The 22,147-nt window shown below is 49.1% G+C and overlaps 1 protein-coding gene across 5 annotated transcripts in view; it reads left to right on the top strand.

Annotated features, from left to right (window-relative positions):
• Nucleotides 1-799: 799 nt before the first annotated feature.
• CFAP46 (cilia and flagella associated protein 46) overlaps nucleotides 800-22,147 on the top strand; it is a 113,621-nt gene continuing 92,273 nt past the window's right edge. For all 5 annotated transcript variants that reach the window (XM_077126439.1, XM_077126437.1, XM_077126436.1 and 2 more), the window contains exons 1-9: nucleotides 800-913; nucleotides 1,156-1,280; nucleotides 1,393-1,524; nucleotides 2,652-2,716; nucleotides 4,350-4,514; nucleotides 6,589-6,712; nucleotides 7,240-7,334; nucleotides 7,744-7,854; nucleotides 11,636-11,735. In XM_077126439.1, the coding sequence (XP_076982554.1) occupies nucleotides 865-913; nucleotides 1,156-1,280; nucleotides 1,393-1,524; nucleotides 2,652-2,716; nucleotides 4,350-4,514; nucleotides 6,589-6,712; nucleotides 7,240-7,334; nucleotides 7,744-7,854; nucleotides 11,636-11,735 (966 nt within the window). In that variant the 5' untranslated portion in view covers nucleotides 800-864. The remainder of the gene's footprint in view (nucleotides 914-1,155; nucleotides 1,281-1,392; nucleotides 1,525-2,651; nucleotides 2,717-4,349; nucleotides 4,515-6,588; nucleotides 6,713-7,239; nucleotides 7,335-7,743; nucleotides 7,855-11,635; nucleotides 11,736-22,147) is intronic.

Raw genomic sequence — 22,147 nt, 5'->3', positions numbered from 1 at the left:
CTTAGATGCGACAGAGATCTGTGCCTGGACAGAGATGCCCTGTGCCCGGTGCTTGTTTATTGTTGCGTATTTGGGGTGCTCCCCCTTGGGGCAGATGCTCCTCCCGCAGTCTTCTCCTCTCTCCCTTTCCCTGCCACCTCCCAGCCTCCAGCGCTCAGCGCCGCTGTCTGGGCTTGGGGACCGTCTCCTCAGCCCCCACCCCACGGATCCGAGCCCGGGACAGGCAGCCCCTGCTCCCGCGCCTCGGGGTGCCACCCCCCACTCCCCGCTGCGCTCAGCCCCGAAAGGCGTCCCTGCTGCTTTTCTGTTCGCTCTGCCCTCCCGGCCCTGCCGGCCTGGCCCGCGCCGCGAGGGACAGCTGCAGCGGGAGACGGGGCCGGAGCCGTGGGGAGGCGCGGGCCGCTGCGGGTCCGAGTCCCGCGGCCGGCGGCTCCCCGAGCGCGCCTCTCCCGCAAGGCCGCGCAGGCCGGGCCGGGACCCCTGGCCACCACACCGGCCAGCGGCACGCGCGCCGCGGGGCAGCAGGCCCGGCGCTCCCCTCCTCTTCCCTGCCCCCCCCCGACCCGCTCTCCTCGCTCTTCCCCCTCACCTTCCCGGCTCCCCCATTTCATCCTTCAGTCTGTCCCATTCCTGCTGTCCAGCTTCCCTCCACCTCCCCTCGGCTCGCAGCCCGTCCCGCTCCCGCCCTGGCCCCGCCCCCTCTCCTCCTGGCCACGTCCCGGCCCGCCTGGCCCCACCCCCGGCCCGCCTGGCCCCGCCGCCCACCCGTAGGCCGCGTCCCTCTTGGTCGCCAGGCAACCGCCCGCGGCCCCGCCGGACCCTCGGGAGAGGACGCCCGGGCGCTGTAGCCGCCGACCCTACGCCATGGACGTGGCCATCACCGAGCAGCTGGCCCGCGCCAAGAGCCAGCAAGGTGGACCCGGGCCCCGCCGCGACCCCCGCCCCGGCGCTTAGGCAGAGGCGCCCCACCGCGCCCAGGGTCCCCTCGTCCGGGCGGCGCGCCCCACTCTCGTAGGGGCGGGCCCGGCTCGGCCGCGGAATGGACTGGCGTCCGCGGGGGAGGGCCCGGTACCCGGCTCCCCGGGGCCCGCGGGGGGCTGCCGAGGGGCGCTGCCCTGTGCCCCGCGCCGCCAACCGCGCCCCGCCTCCCGGCAGACGCCGCCGCCCTGCAGCGGGCCTACGCGCTGGTCAAGTCCGCCAGCCTGGGCAAGTCCGAGTTCGACCCCTCGGAAAGCTTCAGCCCCGACCTCTTCGTGCTGTGCGCGGAGCAGGCGCTCGAGGTAGCCCGGCCGGGGCGGCCACGACCCCGCGGGGGGCGCGTCGGTTGGGGGCGGCTGCGCACCCGCCCTCCAGACCCACCCCCTGGCCCTGCCGCTCCGTGCTCCCCTGCAGATGGGACAGCCCGACATGAGCGAGGACTGCATCCAGATGTACTTCAAGGGGAAGGCGCCCGTCACGCAGTTTCTGGGGCGCGCGCACCTGTGCAGGGCCCAGCTGTGCGCCCCGAGGTCTGCCGAGAACCTGGTGAGGCCGCCCCAACACCCCCCCCCGCCCCTACTCCTCTCTTCCCCTCCTTCCCCTCCCCTCTTTCCTTCTTTCCCTCCTCCACCCTTCCTCTTTTCCCTTCTCTTCCCCTCCTCCCCTGCTCTTCCCCTCCTCCCTTCCTCCCCTCCTCCTCTCTTCCCTTCTTTCCCTCCTCCCCTCTCGATTTTACTTTCTTGTTTGGTGGTTGGGATGATAAAAGCTTTATGAGAATAACATATATCGTTTTTAGTGAAATAATGTACAAGCTTTGCTCGTTCACCATTCTAAAATGAACACACCCCACTCCCTTTTTTTCCTGAGAAGGACTCGATTCTCTTCAGAATTCCATGGCTTCTAAGAACACACTTAGATTTCCACCACACCTGCAGACCTGTCAGGCTGTTTAGCAAAATAGGGTTCAATGCCTGAATTCACTTTCATAGTTGTTTTAGTTGGCTCAAGCTGCCGAAATGCAACGTACCAGAACTGGGTTGGCGTTTACAATGGGGATTTGTTAACTTACAAGCTTACAGTTCTGAGGCCGTGGAAAAGTCCAGATCCTGGCATCTGCAGGTGGCGCTTTCTGCTCAAGACTGGCCGCAGGTGACCTGGGCTCATGCGTCCCACACCAGGCCCCCAGTGGCATCCATGGCTCTCCCTCCTGTCCTGGGGGCATTTGCCTTCAGCCCCAGTTTGCCCTGCCTGTGACTTTCTTTCTCTCTGCGTCTGTGTGTTTGTCTCTGCTTCTGAGTCTCATCGTCCTGCAAAGGCCCCAGGTGGGGATGAGGCCCCTGGGGCAGCCTCGCGTGCAGTGACCTGCTTCAGGGTCCCTCCCACCCCAGGACCACAGCCACGGGGTCCGTGGACTGGTGGGGTCTTCTGGGCTGTTGGGCCTCCAGCCCACCCAGCACTCAGGTTTCCCGGAATGGGACACCCAGCGGCCTCCAGCATGGTCTTTCAATGGCCGCTGCCCAGTGAGCCACTGCCAAGCAAGGGGACTTGGCAGCGTGGGGCCCCTGGGCCTGGGGGCACAGCCGCTGCAGTGAGGGTGCTGCTCATGGAAGGGACAGTGCAGCGCCTGATGCTTCAGTGTCAGACTCAGTTTACCCGAATCCTTTTTGTTACAGGAGGAATTTGAAAATTGTGTGACCCAGTATATGAAGGCAATCAACTTCGCCAAAGGAGAACCGAGGTGGGCCAAATGGAATGGCTGTTTCCAACGAATTACCTGAGCGTTTTAGATCAGAATTTAGCAGCAGTTCTCTTTATTTGGGTGGGGGTGGAGGGCCTCTCTCTGGTGAGGTGCTGCCCGGCAGAACTGGCCCAGGTCAGGTAAAACCCTCCCTGAGTCCTGGGCTCAGTGGGGTTTATTGCTGGTGCTGTGGTTTGTAGGAAGCTTCAGAGAGCCCATTGTCCCACCATCCCCAGCCTTTTCAGTGTCCGGCTGGGCCAGTGTCCAGGCTCAGGTGGGCCAGACTGGTCACTGCCCTGGGGTACACCACCCCTCCTGTCCAGCCTGCCCCTGGGGCCCATGGACAGCTGATGGAACGCGAGCAGTTTCTGCTGAATGAATGCTCCCTTCCTCAAAAGAAATGCGGTCCTGGAACTTGCTCAGCTTGTGTATAAGCCGGTATTAATACAATGTATTTGAATAGGATGCACTGCTTAGAGGCAACAGATGCAATCCTAGTCCATTCCCCGTTCTCCCACCATTGACAGGCCTGGGTCCAGTGCTGCCTCTGCCCACCCAGCTCTGGGCGCTGGAGATACCCAGTGGGGATGCGGAGGCTCTCAGGACAAAGGCTGTTTTCAGAGGGAGGCCTGAGCTGGAGACCTGGGGAAAGCGTGGCCCTGGAAGGGTGACCCTGGAGGGGCCTGGGGGCCGTGTGGAGAGCAGGGGTTGGGGGACTAGAGAAGAGAGAGGAGGGGTCCCATTTGAGGGGCGTGGGAGCCCGTGTCCCACCCACCCAGAGGGGCTTAGGACAAGGAGATGGGAGAGAAGAGGCCTTGGAGACTTCTGGGGTGGGGGCAGGAGGCTGCCTCGAGCCCCAGGCACTGCCTGTCCGACTTGGGCATCCCTCCAGGCCATGGGAATGGGGACCTGGCACACTGCCCTTCCCTCCTTCCATGGCAGTGCTAGAGGACGAGCCCATGGTCACGTAGTGGCTGCCTGTCCTGCGGTCACCCCACAGCTCCTGGGGAAGCCAGCCTGGGCCCCTGCTGCCTGTGTCCTCTCTGGTGGTATGTGGCACTCATCTACCTAAGGACCACCAGAGTAGGCAGAGCCAGCCAGCTCTTGACCCCCATTCCCTGGGAGCCCCCATATGTGCTACACCTCAGGAGAAAGCCACGCCTGGGCCTGTACCCCAGCGCTGAGGCTCAGGCACAGGGAAGGGCTTTTTCCCCGAATGTCTCCCGCCTACCCCCTCCTGTCTTCCCCTGCCCCTCTTCCTCTCCTGGCTGGGCCCTGGTCAGGTCATCTCCTCCAGGAAGCCTTCCTTGATCCCCCTGCTTGCATATCCTTGTCCATCCTCCACCAAACCGTGGGCCCACCAGCCTGGGTGCTGCCTGTCCAGCTGTGGATGAATGAGCAAGAAGGGAACTGCAGTCCATTAGGAGCCTGTGGCCAGGTTACCACAGCCAGGGCACAAGTGGGGCCACCAGTACTGTCCCCAGGCAGGGCTGCTGGTGTCTGCCCCAAGAGAGGCTGTTTGGGGACACCGAGACGTCCTCCTGGAAGGGGCTCTGAAATGGGGGCCCTTTGACTTTGCAGCCTGGCAAGGTGGGGTGCTGACGTTTCCCGCTGCCTCTCACTTGTGTCTTAGGTATTACTTTCTGGTTTACAACGCATCGGTCCTCTACTGGCAGATGGTGAGACCCTTCCTGAAGCCCGGCTTCCGCCGCCACCTGGTGTCCAGCCTCGCCCAGATCGTGGCCGTCCTCAGTCAGCCTGGTGACAAGGACCCCGAGTGGCAGGCCGAGCTGGCGCTGTGAGTCGGCCTCGAGGATGGGGGGCAGGGCCGGCCGATCCCCGTAGCCCGGGGCGCTGGGGGAGAAGGCCACGATGTCCCTGCCACTGAGAAAAGTCAGGGTACAGCACAAAATGGACCGCTCGGCTTGCAAACGCCCCCAGCCCCTCCTTCTTCCTGGGTGCCCTGCGCCATTGCCCTCCTGCCCTTGCCCTTCCTGACCTCCCCGCAGGCCACGTGGCCCCGGCCATCGCTGTGGAGTTCTTCAGGGTGTGTTCATGGGGGGTGTTGGGCCCGTCCCCTCGGCCACTGAGGCCCGGGGCGCAGCTGCGGGTACTGCCCACTGCCCACAAGGCCGTGTGCTGGCGGCCTCTTTGGGGCGGGTGTGCGTGAACCTGCTGAGAGCACCCACACTGAGGGTTCTGTGTGACCGCGTGTCGTGTGTTTCCCCTGGACGGTGGGGCCCTGCAGTAGTGTGTGCCTGCATGCTTACGAGCCAGCGACGGCTGCCTGAAGGCCGCCCGCTCTGCACCCGCCAGCCGCGCGCCCTGGGTGGTCACTCTGGTGGGTGGGCAGCGGTGCCCTCTGCGGCTCTAATTCCCATTTTCCCTGTGGGCGCCTCTGCGGGAGCATCTGCCCGTCGCTGTGCCCTCTGTGGGGAGCGTGCCTGACGTGTCCCGTGTTTTGTGGTTACTGAGACGCAGATGCCCCTCTGCAGTCCTGACGCAGGTCCGTTGGCTGGTGCCTGCACAGCAGACATCGTCTCCTACTCGGACACGCGCCTGCTCCCTGTCGTAACCTGTCTTTTGAAGAACAGCAATTTTTAAGTTTGATAAAGTCCATTTTGTTCACTTTTTTCCTTTATAGTTATTCCTTTTTTCGTTCCCTACCTAGGAAATCTTTGTCTGCTCTAAGATTGGGACGGTTTTTCTTTATTTGCATTGGGACACTTTATAATTTCAGCTCTTACACGGAGCTGTGGCCAAGGTCGAGGGTCCTGCCCCCCCACGCCATGCGGCTGTCTGGGCACAGCTGGTGGGAAAGACTTTCCTTTCCCGTTGGGTTTCTCTGGCGCTGCTCCAGGACGACTTGATATTGAGGGGTGCAGGAGGATGAGACGTCCCCCAGCTGTCTCTGTGGGCAGGGCCTTCACGCAGCTTCTGCTGTAGAGTTAGATGCCAGGTTTGTGTGACGTCTGCAGGGTGTTGCTGGGGCGTGAGGACTGCTGCTCACTGACCTATCCCAGGTCTGCGGCTGTTACAAGGGCCGGGGCCCCACACGGGGCTGAAGGTCAGCGCAGGGAATTGTGTTGCAGTAGACTCTAGCAAAACAGAGAAGGCCCAAGTGAGCAGGCAGTTTAGGGGAGAGCATGGTGGGCACCCCAGGAGGCAGAGGGCAGACAAGGCTGCTGGCCTTTGCCCCATCAGGCCTGAGGAACCACAAGGGGCAGGTGACCACGGCCACTGCATGGCGGCCTAGAGCGGCCCTCTACTCCTCCGGTATCTGGGGCAGCACCACGTGCAGGCCAGTGCAAGAGTGGACACAACAGGGGAAGTCCAGGTCCCTGGTGGACACACACAGGGGGAAGTCCAGGACCCCGGTGGGCACACGGGGAAGTCCACAATTCCGGTGGACACATCCAGTGGGAAGTCCACAACCCCGGTGGAAACACGTGGGAAGTCCAGGACCCCAGTGGACACATCCAGTGGGAAGTCCAGGACCCCAGTGGACATGCATAAATGAAAGAACCAGAGATTCTAGACTCAGGATGGCGTCTGAGTCCTGCAGAGTCCCTCGCTTTCTTTATGGCAATTTTGGGAGCCTTTAAAAGAAAGCGGGCATAAATTGGACATTCTTTCAAATGCCATTCTCAATGTCCCAGGCAATTAAAATGCAAATGACCACCCTCGCTTGTCAGTGCAGACTGGCCGGCCTGCAGGAGGGGCTTCGGGTGCTGGGGCTGCTCTCCTGGCTCACCTGTCTGAGTTGGTGACCCGTAAGAACACCGTAAGCCTGTGAAGTGGCCACTAGACACTGGCAGTAGCAGAAGGACATCTCCATGCCGTTTGACTTCTGCTGTTTTTATTTCGTCCAGGGAGCTTGTCGAGTGCTACCTGGACGCTGGAAAAGATGAGGAGGCTGCCAAGTTTTGTTCCGTGGCAGCACCGTTCATAAAAGCTAACGTGCCGCAGAGATACTGGCAGATCTTTTCTGTTATGGTAAGTGACACAGGAGAAACTGCAGGTGGAAGAAGGAGTTTTCCTCAAAGCCACAGGTCAGAAACTTCCATATAGGAGCCGCACGCGGGTCCTTGAGTTAAGGGGGAGGAGGACACACGGACAGATAGACAGACACATGAATATGAACAAAAAGAAATACCCTTCACTCCGTGTGAGTGCATATACATGTACATGACTTTTTGAAAACAAAATTACTTTCGTTCACTGTTACCCTTTGAACAATTACTTTGTAACAGCATTGCCTAAAGAAAAAGAAGTTCACAGAAAATTCATAATCAACTGACACTACAAGAATGCATTTGAAAAACATTCATCACCTTTTGTTTTTTTATGTATAAGGGAATCCAAGAAACGAAACGTACAGCATAATTCTTAGAAGGTACCCATTAGTTGCAGAAATCAATTTCATAGGCGGGTATTTGCAGAGCAGCTAGATACAGAACCTGGGTCTCCCTCCAGGTGTTGGGTTTACACCCACCTTCCCCGTTCCGCCGTGTCCTGTGCAGGTGCGGCACGGACTGATGGACGAGGCGCGGCTGAGGGGCGAGGCGAAGGTGTCCCGCGGCCTGTCCGTCTGCTTCCACATCAACACGCTGAAGGCGTGAGTGCTCCTAGAGGGGCAGCCCTCCCGCAGGCGGCCACAGGCAGGGGAGGTGGGACGGGGTCTTGGGGAGATGAGGGCGGCACCCCGGGCCTGTCCCCCCCATCTGTCATCTGAAGGCCTGCCGGGGCCTGGTGAGCAGAGGGGTGGTGACTGGCCCCGGCTGCTGGCAGCGAAAGCAGGGGACCGAGTGGGAGGCCGAGTGCAGTGGGACAGAGTGGTCTGGGGTGGTTAGAGGGGCAGGGGTTGGGGGGGTGCCCCCAGGAGCCCCAGGGGCCTAGGTGGGGGCCACTGTAGGCCCCCCACTCTCTGTTCAGTGAGAGCTGACACGGAACAGAGTCCCTTTTTGAGTAAATTCACTAAAGCTGATAAGATTTTTTGACTATTTTAATGCCTGAATCGATTCTAGAAAACTGGATAAAAGGGAATTACCAGAAGACGCCACTGCAGTTCTGAAGAAAGCTTATAAAGCTTTGAGTTCTTACAGCTACCAGAACTTCACTTCTGTCAGAGAAGAAATGTAAGTGTTATGTGTTTTTCCAGTCTTCACGTCTACATAATCATTGAATAAAATTTGGTTAAGGAGAGGAAAATGTAAATAATTTTTTTAAAAAGCAGCCATAACTTTCCTACCAAGAATCAACCATTCTGCAGTTTTCAGTGTATTTCTTGCAAGTTGTTTTTATCTAGCATTTTGTACATTTTGTACTGACCACTTGGGATATGTATCTTTGTATTATACTTCTAAAAATCAAATTTAGTATATAAGTGAAGAATTTTAAAACTTATTACACCTCCCACACATTTCTAATTAGTTGGATAACATTTCATTACGTAGAAGAGTGAACGCGCTCCTTAAGCATTTCCCTGGCTAGTTAGTTTCAGTTGTTTTCAAAAACGGTCTGTGCTGGGCAGCTCTGGGGTGGGCGCTGGGTCTCGGGGTCAGCCCTCCGGACGCCTAAAGCCCAGGCTGAGCCTGTGGCCACAGCTCCCTGCAGGGAGTGGAAGGGTCTCCCCACGTGCTCCCACGAACGGGGCAGGATTTGCTCCCCACCCCAGCTGCTGTTTCGTCATGTCCTATTAGCACTCGTATTTATGAAAAAGAGGAGGAAACAAAACCTTTGTGAACTGGGGTACGATGAAAGCATCTTACTGTCTTTGTGGTTTGCATGTCTCTGCTTATGGCTGAGACTTACTGTTCAGCCTTGTGTGGGTGCCCTTCGAGCTGCCCCTTCTGAGAAATTGTCTTTTGAGGTCTTGGCGACTTTCTCATCAATACACTCGCACAATATATGTATTTTGACCCTTTGCCCATAATAATAGTGTATTAGTTTGGTAAATTGCCCTAATGCAAAATACCAGAAATGGAATGGCTTTTAAAAAGGAAATGTAATAAGTTACAAGTTTACAGCTCTAAGGCCATAAAAATGTCCAAACTAAGGCATCCAGGAAGAGATACCTTGACTCAAGAAAGGCCAATGGGTCTGAAACCCTCTATCAGCTGGGAAGGCACATGGCTGGCATCTGCTGGGGCCTTTGACTTCCTGTTTCAAACAGCTTCCCAGGGGGCAATTTCCTTCTTTACCTCCAAAGGCCTTTAGCTGTGTGGACTCTGCCGGCACTTGGGCTCTGAAGCTTTTTCCAAAATGCTTCCCTCTTAAAGGGCTTCAGTAAGGGACCCACCTTGAGTGGGTGGAGACACTTCTCCATGGAAACCATCTAATCAAAAGATCCCACCCACAATTGGGTGAGTCTCATCTCCATAGAAACAACTTAATCAAAGATATCCCACCCAGCAATACTGAATGAGGATCAAAGAACATGGCTTTTCTGGGATACACAAAGGTTTCAAGCCAGCACAAATAGTGCTAGATTTTGATCTAGTTTGAGATTCATTGGTTGTTTGGGAATGTATTAGTTATCTACTCTACATAACAAATTACCACCAACTCAGACCCTTCTTATCTCACTGTCTCTGGGGGGCGTGGCTGCAGTCATGGCACTGACCAGGGCTGAGGGCTCACCTGGAGGTCAGCTTTTTGTACCTAAGCTGACAATCCCTGCCTGTTAATTAGAGGTGTTAATTGGGATGCTTTAACCATTTACATTTAATGTGATTATCACTATACTTAGTTTATATCTACCATCTTGCTATTTTGTCTTCTACTTATCCCATATGTTCTTTATTATTACCTTTTCATTGTTGTTTTTTGGATTAGTTGATTATTTCTTATGATTCTATTTAATCTCAGTTATTAGGTTATTAAGTATGCCTGAGTTTTCAATTCTCGTGTTTGCATCAGCATTTGTAATACATGTTTTGCTGCTATCACAGTCTCCTTTGGAGGCATACTAAACCACCTCACATGCAGTAGAATGTTCCAACCAGTGCCCCTGCCCCTCCCCACCTCTGTGCTAAGACCTTGCAGACTATTATTACTGGTTTTTTCTTTAAACAATTAATTTTAAAAGATGTAAGTAATAAAGCAAAAAAAGACCTAAGGAAAATGTGCTTTATAATCACACATGTAGTTACCACTTCTGTATCCTTCATTTTTTATCTAATGTCCCATTAATCCTATGCGGTGTATTTTTCACCTCATGCATTGTAGTTGTCATCTCTAGAAGCTCAATCGCGTCTTGTATATATTTTCCACCTCTCTGCTTATCCACATGCACTCTCTCCTCTACCTGGAATATATGGACTATCATATGACAAGTAAAATGTCCTTGTCTACTAAATCTGTCACCTGTTTTGTTTCTGGGTCTGTTACTAACAGACTGATAGTTCCCTTCACGGGGGATTGTAATGTCCTGGTTCTTTGCATGCCTGGTGGTTTTTGAATGGATGCCACACCTTGTGAGTTTTGCTGTGTTGGGTCCTGCATGTTCTCATGACACTTCTGTATTCCTGAGCTTTGTTCTGAGATGTATGCAAAGCTTTCCTTTAAGGGTTGTCAGGTGTGATCCAAGCAGCCTTTATCAAGGGCTGATTTTGTCCCACTGCTGAAGCGATCCCTTCTGCGTATTTTCCCATCTGTCCTGTATTTGGAATGGAGCCTGGGATGTCCAGCTTCCTGCTCCCTGGCGTGGGTGCTTTCCTCGCACACGGGCACTGACCAGGCTTAGCTGAGTCTCGGGGAGCCCCTCGGGGCGGCCCCCTTCTCTCTAGTGGTCCATCTTTGCCCGATTCTCAACTCTGTCCCCTGCTGCAGCCGGCGGTGGAGATGCTTTCCCTGCAGCGAGCCGGGCAACCGCAGGGCCTGCTCCCATGGGCCAAGCTGCTGCCCTGCACCACCTGCCGGCCACTGTCCAGAGCACCCATTTCCTGTCTGCAGTTCTCGAAGGCTGAAGGTTAAATCTGTTTTCTGTCGCTCCATCATGTTTGAAAGCTGAAGTCTTCCTTTTTTGTGTTTTTAAGATAAAATTGTATTTAATCATGCCTTTTATTAACTGTTGGTTCGCGTTATTATTATTATTTATTTTTTTAAATTTTTTTATTTTTTTACATGGGCAGGCACCGGGAATTGAACCCGGGTCCTCTGGCATGGAAGGCAAGCATTCTTGCCTTCTGAGCCACCGTGGCCCGCCCACATTATTTTAAAATGCCTTTCTCTGCCTCTGCTGTGACTGGTTTACAGTCTCAGCATCTTCGGTTCCCCAGTTTCTCTCCTTTTGGGCCCATTCAGTCTGTGTCAGGATTTCCCGCAGGCATCACTGGTGCAATCACGAATGGCATGTGCACAGATTCTGTGGATAAAATGCGTGATTGCTGCACAGGTCAGAGGCTGTTTGGTGGGACGAGCGGCTGTGCCTGTTGCGGACACTCCCCCAAATGGGCATCCGCGGCGCTCGAGGCGGAAAAGGCAGTCCACCCGCGCCACCTCACCTAGGAACCCAGGTCCCGGGTCCCAGCCTATACTCATGCTCGCCTGGGACCCGAAGACTCACAGGGCGGCGCCGGAGGGGCTCGGAGGCTGGGCAGGGGGCGTCCCAGGAGGTCCTCGCGGTGAGCCTGGCCCACCCGGTGTGCACTCCCCACGAGCATCCCCCGGGACTGAGCCTTCACCACGCCGTTCGCGAAGTAGGAAAGCGTTGCTCAATCAACTTCTCCGTTTTCCTATTATTTCAAATTTCCATGCTTTATCACTCTTGTGACTAGGTGATTCTCTCCTCCTCAAACTTTTATGTTTCCTGCCTCTGGCTGAACAATGACTGGGCGTTTTTCCACCTCACAGGTGTCTCTTCCTTGCCACTCTGCTATTGATCCATTACCAGCCTGCTTGCTCGTTTGTTTGCAGAATCCTCCTGCTGTTTGAATTGGCTCGTCTTTCGCTGGTCTTGGAGTGTGTGGACATCTGCTCCAGCTGCATCTCGGACCTCAAGAGGATTGAGAGCTCGGTCAGCAGCCCCGGGAGATGGCGGGGGCTGGGGGGAGGGTGGGGGCGGGGCCCAGGGGCCGAGCTGCCCGAGGCCTGGGGGTGCCTGCACGCTCCGCGTCCCTCAGTCTTCCTGAGGTCGGTGTACACGGTCGGGGTTATTTGGGTGGGGCCCTTTTCTTTTGGCCTGGTGCTGTGGGCTGCTGCCCGCCTGCGACTGCCATGTGAAGTCCACTCTGAGTGCACAGCCTGTCCTAGCTTCCTCCCCGCCCAGGGGCATCTGAGTCATACAGAATTTTCTGCTAATTACATAAAATGCTGCAATGAATAGTTTATGTCTAAACTTTTTCTGCATTTGTAATTTTTCTCTAAGGTAAGTTCATTGATGTGAAATTACCAGGGAATTATCGCTTTCAAGATTTTTTTAGTATATATTAAGATATTGCCTTCCAGAAAATGTTTACGCTCCGCTAAAGGCCTAGGTAAGTGCATGTTTCGGTTTTTTTGTCTTTTAGTTTGGAGACTGAGAGGCATCTCCCTGCGTGGAGGCTTCTGTGCTGGTTTCTGGCAGGTGACCTGGGCCCCCTAAGAGTTAGCACGCTGGGTGTGGCCGCAGCCAGGAGGGACGGCTTAGGGCTGGCAGCACTAGACGGTCACGGTTAGGACGCTCCCCTCCCGAGCCCGCGTTTACCCCACACCCCCCGCAAGATACACATCAGCTGACCATCAGGAGTCAAGTGCCCATTGTGTGGCGCGGAAGCAGGAAACTGGAAATGATTGCACGAGAGAAACACGATGTTTCTTGGACCTTGGCTTCTCCCACAGCTGGGGGAGGGTCAGGCAGGGTGGGCCAGGAGGGGCTGTGGAGGGGCGGGCTGCTCCAGCCTCTGCGGGCTCCTTGGCTTTGGTGGTACCCCTGGGTCTCCTGACACGTGGCCAATACTGCCCAGGGTCCTGCCCAGGACCTGGGTGGCCTCCCTGGAACTCCCAGAGCCTCTAATTTTGTCTTTGCCAAATGGCCTCAATAGTGACCCCGCCGGGCTCTTGTCAGATTGAAAAGATGCTGCACGCTGCCGCGGCCCCCGGCATCCCCCCAAGAGCCCCCAACCCAGTGGAGCAGGCCTCCGCAGCCCCGCCCACGCCCAGGCCGCGGGGGTCGGCCCCTCCTCTGCCCTCTCCCCCTCGCGGCTCTGGCCTCTGTGGTCTGGCGTGCTGTGTGCTGAGTGACGTCCTATCTTTTCACAGCTGGTGTTGGTTGAAAAGGCTGGTATCAGGGCTCTCTCTTTTTTTTTTTTTTTAACTTTTCCTCTCAAGTGCAGCGGTTAATGACTGCTCTCGGTTCATCACTGGTGCGGTCAAGGCCCCCATGCCAACGAGGTCAATATATATCATTGCTAAATTTGTAACTATTCCAGGCATGCTTGGAAAAGACGTGTTCTCTATTTTTTAGGTTCAGTATGTGTCCATTAAGTAGCACTTTAGTGTTGATTGGCTGTCAAACCTCCACATCCTTGCTAATTTTTATGTGTTTGTTCTGTGGATGTTTGTGAAAAGTGTCTTAAATCTCCACCTGTGAATGTGTATGTGTCAGCTTTACATTGTACATCTGTCATTTTCGTTTCCTTATTTTCTTAATACTGTTTTCCTTGTTGCATATAGGCACAGAATTATTATACTTTCCTGGTGAAATATTACATCTTCCTGGGAAATTGTTGGTTATATTTTGTCACATGTTGGCCTCTTTATGCCTAATAAAGTAGTTTATGGGTTAACTTGCCTATTGCCCGTCTTCCCTCCTGGAGTGAATCTCTTTGAGGACAGAGGCATTTATGAATGGTTCACTCCTACACCCTGACTCCCATTTCTGGTGGGTTCACTCCTACACCCCGACTCCCATTTCCCAGTATATGCCTGCATTTAATAGATGCTTAGCAAATATTTGTCATGCATGTGAGCGGACATGTAATACTGTCTAGCCCCACTGAGGTGGGCTTTCCGTGCAGGACTCAGCCACGTGGTGGGAGCTCCCAGGGAGGAGGGTGGGGGCGTTGCCTCCGCAGAAAGAGAGGTCATCAAGAAAGAAGGTAGAAATGACTGTGAAGCAGGATTAGGTTGCTGATACTGAACTGTAATGGCTGACATTTTAATATCCTAGGAGAAATGAAAAACAAAAATAAGCATGTAATTCTATATGATTATTCAGAAATAAACCTTTCTTCAAACTGGGAGATGATATAAGTGGGTAGCATAGCACTCCTGTTCAAGACAGAGTAAAAGGGCTATTTACCTCAAAGCCGGAAACAATTGAACAAACAAACAAACAAACAAACAAAAGATATGAAACAAAGGGAAGGTCCAAGATGGCGGCTCAGTAAGGTGTGGGATTTAGTTCGTCCTCCAGAGCAGCTAGTAAATAGCCAGAAACAGTACAGAACAACTGCTGGGGCCATGTCAGTGACCGGACACACAGCGTACCCCAGTCTGGACCAGCTGGACTGATTGTGAGCTCACCCAGAGCTGTGAATCCGCCAAGCCACAGCGGCTGGCACCCCTCCCCCCTAGGCTAGTGGGGAAAGGAAAGAGACTTTACTAGCAGCAAGGGGCTGGGCTCTACCAAGCTCCATTGTAGAATTAGTTAACAAATTGAGACTACTAAAAATAGGCCCCCAGCTCAGCTAAACCTCAAGTAAAAGCTGAGGTTGCTGGTTTTTGCCCCGGTGAGGAGGGGGCCAGGCTTTCAGAAAAAGGAAGAAAAAAAAAAAACAGGTTTTTTTGATCAGACAGCACAAAATACTTGAAAGGGTCTGGGCCCTGAAGGAAAGGAGGGCCACGTAGGACCTGGAGATACACAGAACAATGCATCAACTAAGCTCTTGATTGACAAACCCGAGGAATGAGGTCCTGCTCTGAAAAGGAATTTTTTTCTTTTTTGTGGCTGTGTTTCTACAGCTTGACTGCTCTTTGGATACAGCTGCAGGGCTTCTTAGGCTCCAACTGTACCAGGCAAAGGCATAATTAAACTTGTCTCGTAGGCAAAGAGGCTAGTCAGGTGAAAGTAAGTAATTCCCTGGAGGCTGTGCCTTCCCCAGGGGAGGGGTGGAACCCTGCTCAGGTGGAATCCCTCCCTCAGGGAATTCAGACCCCAGGGTCTGGAGAAGTGAAGCAATTAAAACCAGCCTACAACCTCTCCTCTGTCTCCACCACGTCCCAGCAGGGGGAGTCTGCTGAAGGTAAAGGCACCACATCACCTTATGCTGGTGGGACCCACAGGCAGACAAGCACCACATACTGGGCAGGATAAGAAAAACAGAGTCCAGAGACTTCACAGGAAAGTTTGTCAACCTGCTGGGTCTCATCCTCAGGGAAAACTTACACAGGTGACTCTTTCCTCCTGAGAGGAGGCCAGTTTTGATCTGGGAAAATCTGACTGGGGTCTAAGATAGATAAGTAGACCCTCCTAAGGGGGGAAAAAGGCACCATACAGGCAGGGCAAGAAACAAGAAAACAAGAACTGAAAAATTTTGATCTGTTAAACAAAACCTAAGCTAGAGGGCTAGAATAAGCTGCACTGAATGTCAAAGAACAGATGCCAGCAAAGTCATTCAGCAAGAAAATCCTAGGTAAAACAGTGAAAGCCATCTCTAGAATAAATTAATTAAGGAAGTTAAATGTCTAGACACCAGCAAAAAATAACAAATAATACTAGGAAAATTGAAGATATGGCCCAGTAATAGATACAAACCAACAATTCAAATGAGATACAGGAGTTGAAACAATTAATTCAGGGTGTTAGAACAGACATGGAAAACTTCATCAAAAATCAGATCAGTGAATTAAGGGAGGATATAAAGAAGGCAAAGAATGAACAAAAAGAAGAAATCAAAAGTCTGAAAAAAATCACAGAACTTATGGGAATGAAAAGTCCAGTAGAAGAGATGCAAAAACAATGGAAACCTACAATGTCAGATTTCAAGAGGCAGAAGATAGGATTAGTGAACTGGAGGATGGGACATCTGAAATCTGACAAGCAAAAGAAAATATAAGGAAAAGAATGGAAAAATATGAGCAGGGACTCAGGGAATGGAATGACAATATGAAGCGCACGAATATACATGTTGTGGGTGTCCCAGAAGGAGAAGAGAAAGGAAAAGGAGGAGAAAAACTAATGTAGGAAATTATCACTGATAATTTCCCTACTCTTATGAAAGGCTTAAATTTACAGATCCAAGAAGTGCAGTGTACCCTGAACAAAATAGATTCAAATGGACGTACTCTAAGACACTTACTAATCAAAATGTCAGATGTCAAAGAGAAAGAGAATATTTTGAAAGCAGCAAGAGAAAAGCAATCCATCACATATAAGGGAAGCCCAATAAGACTTTGCATAGATTTCTCGGTAGAAACCATGGAAGTGAGAAGACAGTAGGATGATATATTTAAGATACTAAAAGAGAAAAACTGCCAACCGAGAATTCTGTATCCAGCACAATTGTCCTTCAGAAATGAGAGGGAAATTAAAAATCTTTTCAGACAAAAAAAAAACACTGAGAGAATTTGTGACCAAGATACTGGCTCTAAAAGAAACAGTAAAGGAAGCACTAGAGACTGATACGTAAAAGACAGGAGAGAGAAGTGTGGAGAAGAGTGTAGAAATGAAGACTATCAGTAAAGGTAGAAAGAAGAAAAATTAGACATGACATATAAAATCCAAAAGGCAAAATTGTAGAAGAAAGTACTGCCCTTACAGTAAAAACACTAAATATTAATGGATTAAACTCCCCAACCAAAAGATATAGACTGGCAGAATGGGTTAAAAAACAGGACCTATCTATATGCTGTCTATAGGAGATGCATTTTAGACCCAAGGATAAACATAGGTTGAAAGTGAAAGGTTGGGCAAAGATGTTTCACAATAATCAGAAAAGAGCAGGAGTAGCTATACTAATATCCAACAAATTAGACTTCAAATGTAAAAGAATTAAAAGAGACAAAGAAGGACACTATGTATTAATAAAAAGAACAATTCAACAAGAAGACATAACAATCTTAAATATTTATGCACCGAGCCAGAGTGCTCCAAAATACATGAGGCAAACACTGAAAACACTGGAAAGAGAAATAGACACATCTACTATAATAGTTAGAGAATTCAATTCCCTGCTCTCATCAATGGACAGAACATCTAGACAGAGGATCAATAAAGAAACAGAGAATTTAAATAATACAATAAACAAACTAGACTTAACAGACATTTATAGACCATTACACCCCACAACAGCAGGATACACCTTTTCTTCAAGTTCTAATGGATCATTCTCAAGGATAGACCATATGCTGGGTCACAAAGCAAGTCTCAATAAATTTAAAAAGGCTGAAATCATGCAAAAAATTTTCTCAGATCATAAAGGACTGAAGTTGATAATAAAAGCCGAGGGCTAGAAAATTCACAAATATATGGAGCTCAACAACACACTCTTAAACAACCAGTGGGTCAAAGAAGAAATTACAAGAGAAATTACTAAATATCTTGAGGCAAATGAAAATGAAAACACGACATATTTAAATTTATGGGATGCAGCAAAGGCAGTGCTAAGAGGGAAATGTATTGCCCTTAATGCCTATATCAAAAAAGAAGAAAGAGCAAGAATTGAGGAATTAATTGTTTACTTGGGAGAACTAGAGAAAGAACAGCAAACTAACCCCAAAGCAAGCTAAAGGAAAGAAATAAGGAAGATTAGAGTAGAAATAAATGAAATTGAGAACATGAAAACAATTGAGAAAATCAACAAAATCAGAAGGTGGCTTTATGAGAAAATCAATAAGATTGATGGACCCTTAGCAAGGTTGACAAAAAAAAAAGAAGAGAGAGGATGCAAATAAATAAAATCAGAAATGGAAGAGGAGACATAACCTCTGACCTCGCAGAAATAAAGGAGGTAATGACAGGATACTATGAACAACTTTATGCTAATAAACTAGACAACATAGATGAAATGGACAACTTCCTAGAAAGGCATGAACAACCAACATTGACTCGAGAAGAAATAGATGACTTCAACCAACCAATCACAAGTAAATAAATTGAATTAGTCATTAAGAAGCTCCCAAAACAGAAAAGTCCAGGACCAGATGTCTTCACATGTGAATTCTACCAAACATTCATGAAGGAATTAGTACCATCCTGCTCAAACTCTTCAAAAAAAATTGAAGAGGAGGGAAAACCATCTAACTTAGTCTATGAAGCCAACATCACCCTCATACTAAAGCCAGACAAAGATATTACAAGAAAAGAAAATTACAGACCAATCTCTCTAATGAATATAGATGCAAAAATCCTCGACAAAATTCTTGCAAATCAAATCCAGCAGCACATTAAAAGAATTATACACCATGAGCAAGTAGGATTCATCCCAGGTATGCAAGGATGCTTCAACATAAGAAAATCAATTATGATATTGATTTTCATATCAACAAATCAAAGTAGAAAAGTGATCATCTCGATTGATGCAGAAAAAGGCATTTGACAAAATTCAACATCCTTTCTTGCTGAAAACACTTCCAAGGATAGGAATAGAAGGGAACTTCCTCAACATGATAAAGGGAATATATGAAAAATCCACAGCTAGCATCATTCTCAATGGGGAAAAACTGAAAATTTTCCCTCTAAGATCAGGGACAATACAAGGATGTCACTATCACCCTTGTTATTCAACATTGTGTTGGAAGTTCTAGCCAGAGGAATTAGACAAGAAAAAGAAATAGAAGTTATCAAAATTGGAAAGGAAGAAGTAAAACTCGCACTGTTTGCTGATGCTATGATACTGTATGTCAAAAACTCTGAAAAATCTACAGCAAAACTATTAGAGCTAATAAATGAGTACAGCAATGTGGCAGGTTACAAGATCAACACTCAAATCTGTAGTGTTTCTATATTTTAGTAATGAGCAATCTGAGTGGGAAATCAAGAAAAATATTCCATTTACAATTACAACCAAAAGGATAAAATACTTAGGAATAAATTTAACTAAGGATACAAAGACCTGTACAAAATACACTACAAGAAATTGCTAAAAGAAATCACAGAAGACCTAAATAAATGGAAGGGCATACCGTGTTCATGGATTGGAAGACTAATATAGTTAAGATGTCAATTGTACCTAAATTTAAATTTATAAGTTCAATGCAATACCAATTAAAATCCCAAAAACTTACTTTTCAGAAATGGAAAAATCAATAACAAATTTATCTGGAAGGGCAGGGTACCCTAAATAGCTAAAAATATCCTAAGAAGGAAAAATGAAGGCATATCAGGGTTTAGTATCCAGAATATATAAAGAGATTGTTCAACTCAACTATGAAAAGACAAACAACCAGTTACAAAATGGGCAAAAGACATGAACAGGCACTTCTCAGAAGAGGAAATACAAATGGCTAAAAGGCACATGAAAAGATGCTCAACTTCCCTGGCTATTAGGGAATTGCAAATCAAAACCACAATGAGATATCATCTCACACCCACCAGAATGGCCATGATCAATAAAACAGAAAACGACAAGTGCTGGAGAGGATGTGGGGAAAGAGGCACACTTATCCACTGTTGGTGGGAACGTAAAATAGTACAACCTCTGTGGAAGGCAGTTTGGTGGTTCCTCAGGAAGCTAAGTATAGAATTGCCATATGATCCAGCAATACCATTAACAGGTATCTACTCAGAGGACATGAGGGCCAGGACACAAATGGACATTTGCACATCAATGTTTATAACAGCATTATTAACAATTGCCAAGAGATGGAAACAGCCCAAATGTCCATCAACAGGTGAGTGGCTAAACAAGCTATGATATATACATATGATGGAATATTATGAAAATCATAATAATTAGACAGAATAAAGTTATTAGACAGAATAATAACAGCTATTAGAAAGAATAAAGTTATGAAGTATGTAACAACTTGGATGGACCTTGAGGACATTATGCTGAGTGAAATTAGCCAGAAACAAAAGGAAAAATCCTGTATGGTCTCACTGATATGAACTAACATTAATGAATGAACTTGGAGAATTTCAGTAAGAACAGAGCCCATTGGGAGATAGAAATCGGGTAGATTTTGGGTAATTGGAGCTGCAGGGATACATATTGTGCAGCAGGACTGATTGTAAAAATTCAGAAATGGATAGCACATACTACCTGTTTGTAGCACAATATTGTTAATACATTCAATGAAGCTGAATGTGAGAATGATAGAGGGAAGAGGACTGGGGGCACAAATGAAACCAGAAGGAAAGACAGATGATTGATTTGAACAATGAACAGAAAAGTATTTGCAAAGTCCCCTTGGAGGAATAGCAAGAAATGTAGAAAATTCAACTTCCCCATTTGAAAAATTCCTGATATTCTCACAAGCAGTGGGGACAACCAAATCAGTAGGCTGAGCAATCATTCTTAGAGTTTGTTCATATGAAACTTATTCCTGCAAGCAATAGACTAAGCCTACTTAAATTAGACCTAAGAGTCACCCCCGCCCCAGAACCTCTTTTGTTGCTCAGATATGGCCTATCTCTCTCTCTGCCAACACGGCAAGCAAACTCATTGCCCTCCCTGTCTTACATGGGACGTGACTCCCAGGGGTGTAAACTTCCCTGGCAATGTGGGACAGAAATCCTAGAATGAGCTGGGACTCAGCATCAAGGGATTGAGGAAACCTTCTCGACAGAAAAGGGGAAGAGAGAAATGAGACAAAATAAAATGTCAGTGGCTGCGAGATTTCAAACAGAGTCTAGAGGTTATCCTGGAGGTAATTCTTACTCATTTTATAGATATCCGCTTTTTAGTTTAAGATGTATTAGGCTGGAGGGAAGTGCCTGAAACTGTAGAGCTGTGTTCCAGTAGCCGTGTTTTTTGAAGATGATTTTGTAATGTTACAGCTTACTCAATGTGGCTATGTGAGTGTGAAAAAAAAGGAAAGATATGAAGCAATGGCTTTCAAGACACGGGAGAAGAGATAATGAGGGCAAGTAAGACTGGAGTGGTGAGAAACCAAGTGGGTTGAATCCAAGGATTTCCCAGCTTACCACCTGAGAAGGGAGCCTGGGTGGGGCCTGGGGGCTCCTGGAGTTGAGGAGATGAGCAGGCAGGGGAGGGCCCTGTGGAGGAGCGGGCTGCAAAACGTGACAGCTCTGGGGACTGCACAGACCCCCGCTAGTCTTCCACTGAGAACTGACCGGTGCATGCACGTGAGGAAACTACTTAAGCGAGGCAGACACCACCTCAACGGAGAGCAAGAAAGAACAATCTTCAGAGCTCACAAAGGGCTGGAAATGGTTCGTATTCCCCCTAGCCAGGGTAGGAGACTTTTAACCTCATGGACATGGATTAGATACTCAGAAGGGATTCAGCTCAGCTTTGGAGAAGTTATCCCTGGGCTGAACCCTGCTCCAGCTCTGTATAACAAAGCTTAGAAGAAAGTCTGAAAGAAACAAACTTTTCTGAGTAACATGGTTGAATACAAGAAAAAGTCATGAGAATGTAAGCATACCAAAGTATACAGTATCCAACATTGTGTAAAATACACGTCTGGCATCCAGTAAAAAATTACCAGATGTACAAAGAGGCAGGAAAATATGACCTATCATGAAGAGAAAGATCAAGTAATCAAAACCAAGAAACAGCACAGATTATAATGTTAGTTGCCATGGGCATTAAAAGAGTTATTATAACTATACTCTTGTGTTCAAGAAGGTAGAAAACAGATTGGACATTTATATTAAATAACATTATGGAAGTTATATAAAATACTATATTAGTTAGGGTTCTCTAGAGAAACTGAATCAACAGGGAACACTCGCAAATATAAAATTTATAAAAATGTCTCATGTAACTGTGGGAACGCACAGTCCAAAATCTGCAGGGCTGGCTGTGAAGCTGACGATTCCGATGAAGAGTCTATATGACCTCCACAGGAGAGGCTCGCCAGCTGAAGCAGGAATGGAACCTGTCTTCTCTGAATCCCCCTTAAAAGGCTTCTGGTGATCAGATTAAGCATCACTCATTGAAGAAGACACTCCCCTTTGGCTGATTACAAATGGAATCAGCTATGGATGCAGCTGACATGATCATGATTTAATTCCATGAAATCTCCTCATAGCAACAGACAGGCCAGCACTTGCCCAACCAGACAAACAGGTACCACCACTTGGCCAAATTGGCACACGAACCTGACCATGACAAACACTCAAACTGAACTTCTAGTGATGAAAATTACAGTGTTGTAGATGAAAAAATACACTGTATGGGATTTAAAGCACATTTGACATTTTGGAAGAAATATAAGCAAACTTGAAGATACAGTGGTGGAAATGACCCAAAATGAAACACGGAGAGGAGAAATAGGGAAAAGAAAATAGAGTATCAATGAAATGTGGGACTTTTCAGA

Source organism: Tamandua tetradactyla, chromosome 13 (assembly GCF_023851605.1).
Source record: "Tamandua tetradactyla isolate mTamTet1 chromosome 13, mTamTet1.pri, whole genome shotgun sequence".
Lineage (NCBI taxonomy): Eukaryota > Metazoa > Chordata > Mammalia > Pilosa > Myrmecophagidae > Tamandua > Tamandua tetradactyla.
Note: the sequence above shows the minus strand (reverse complement) of the source record. Positions and strands in the feature narration are given on the sequence as shown.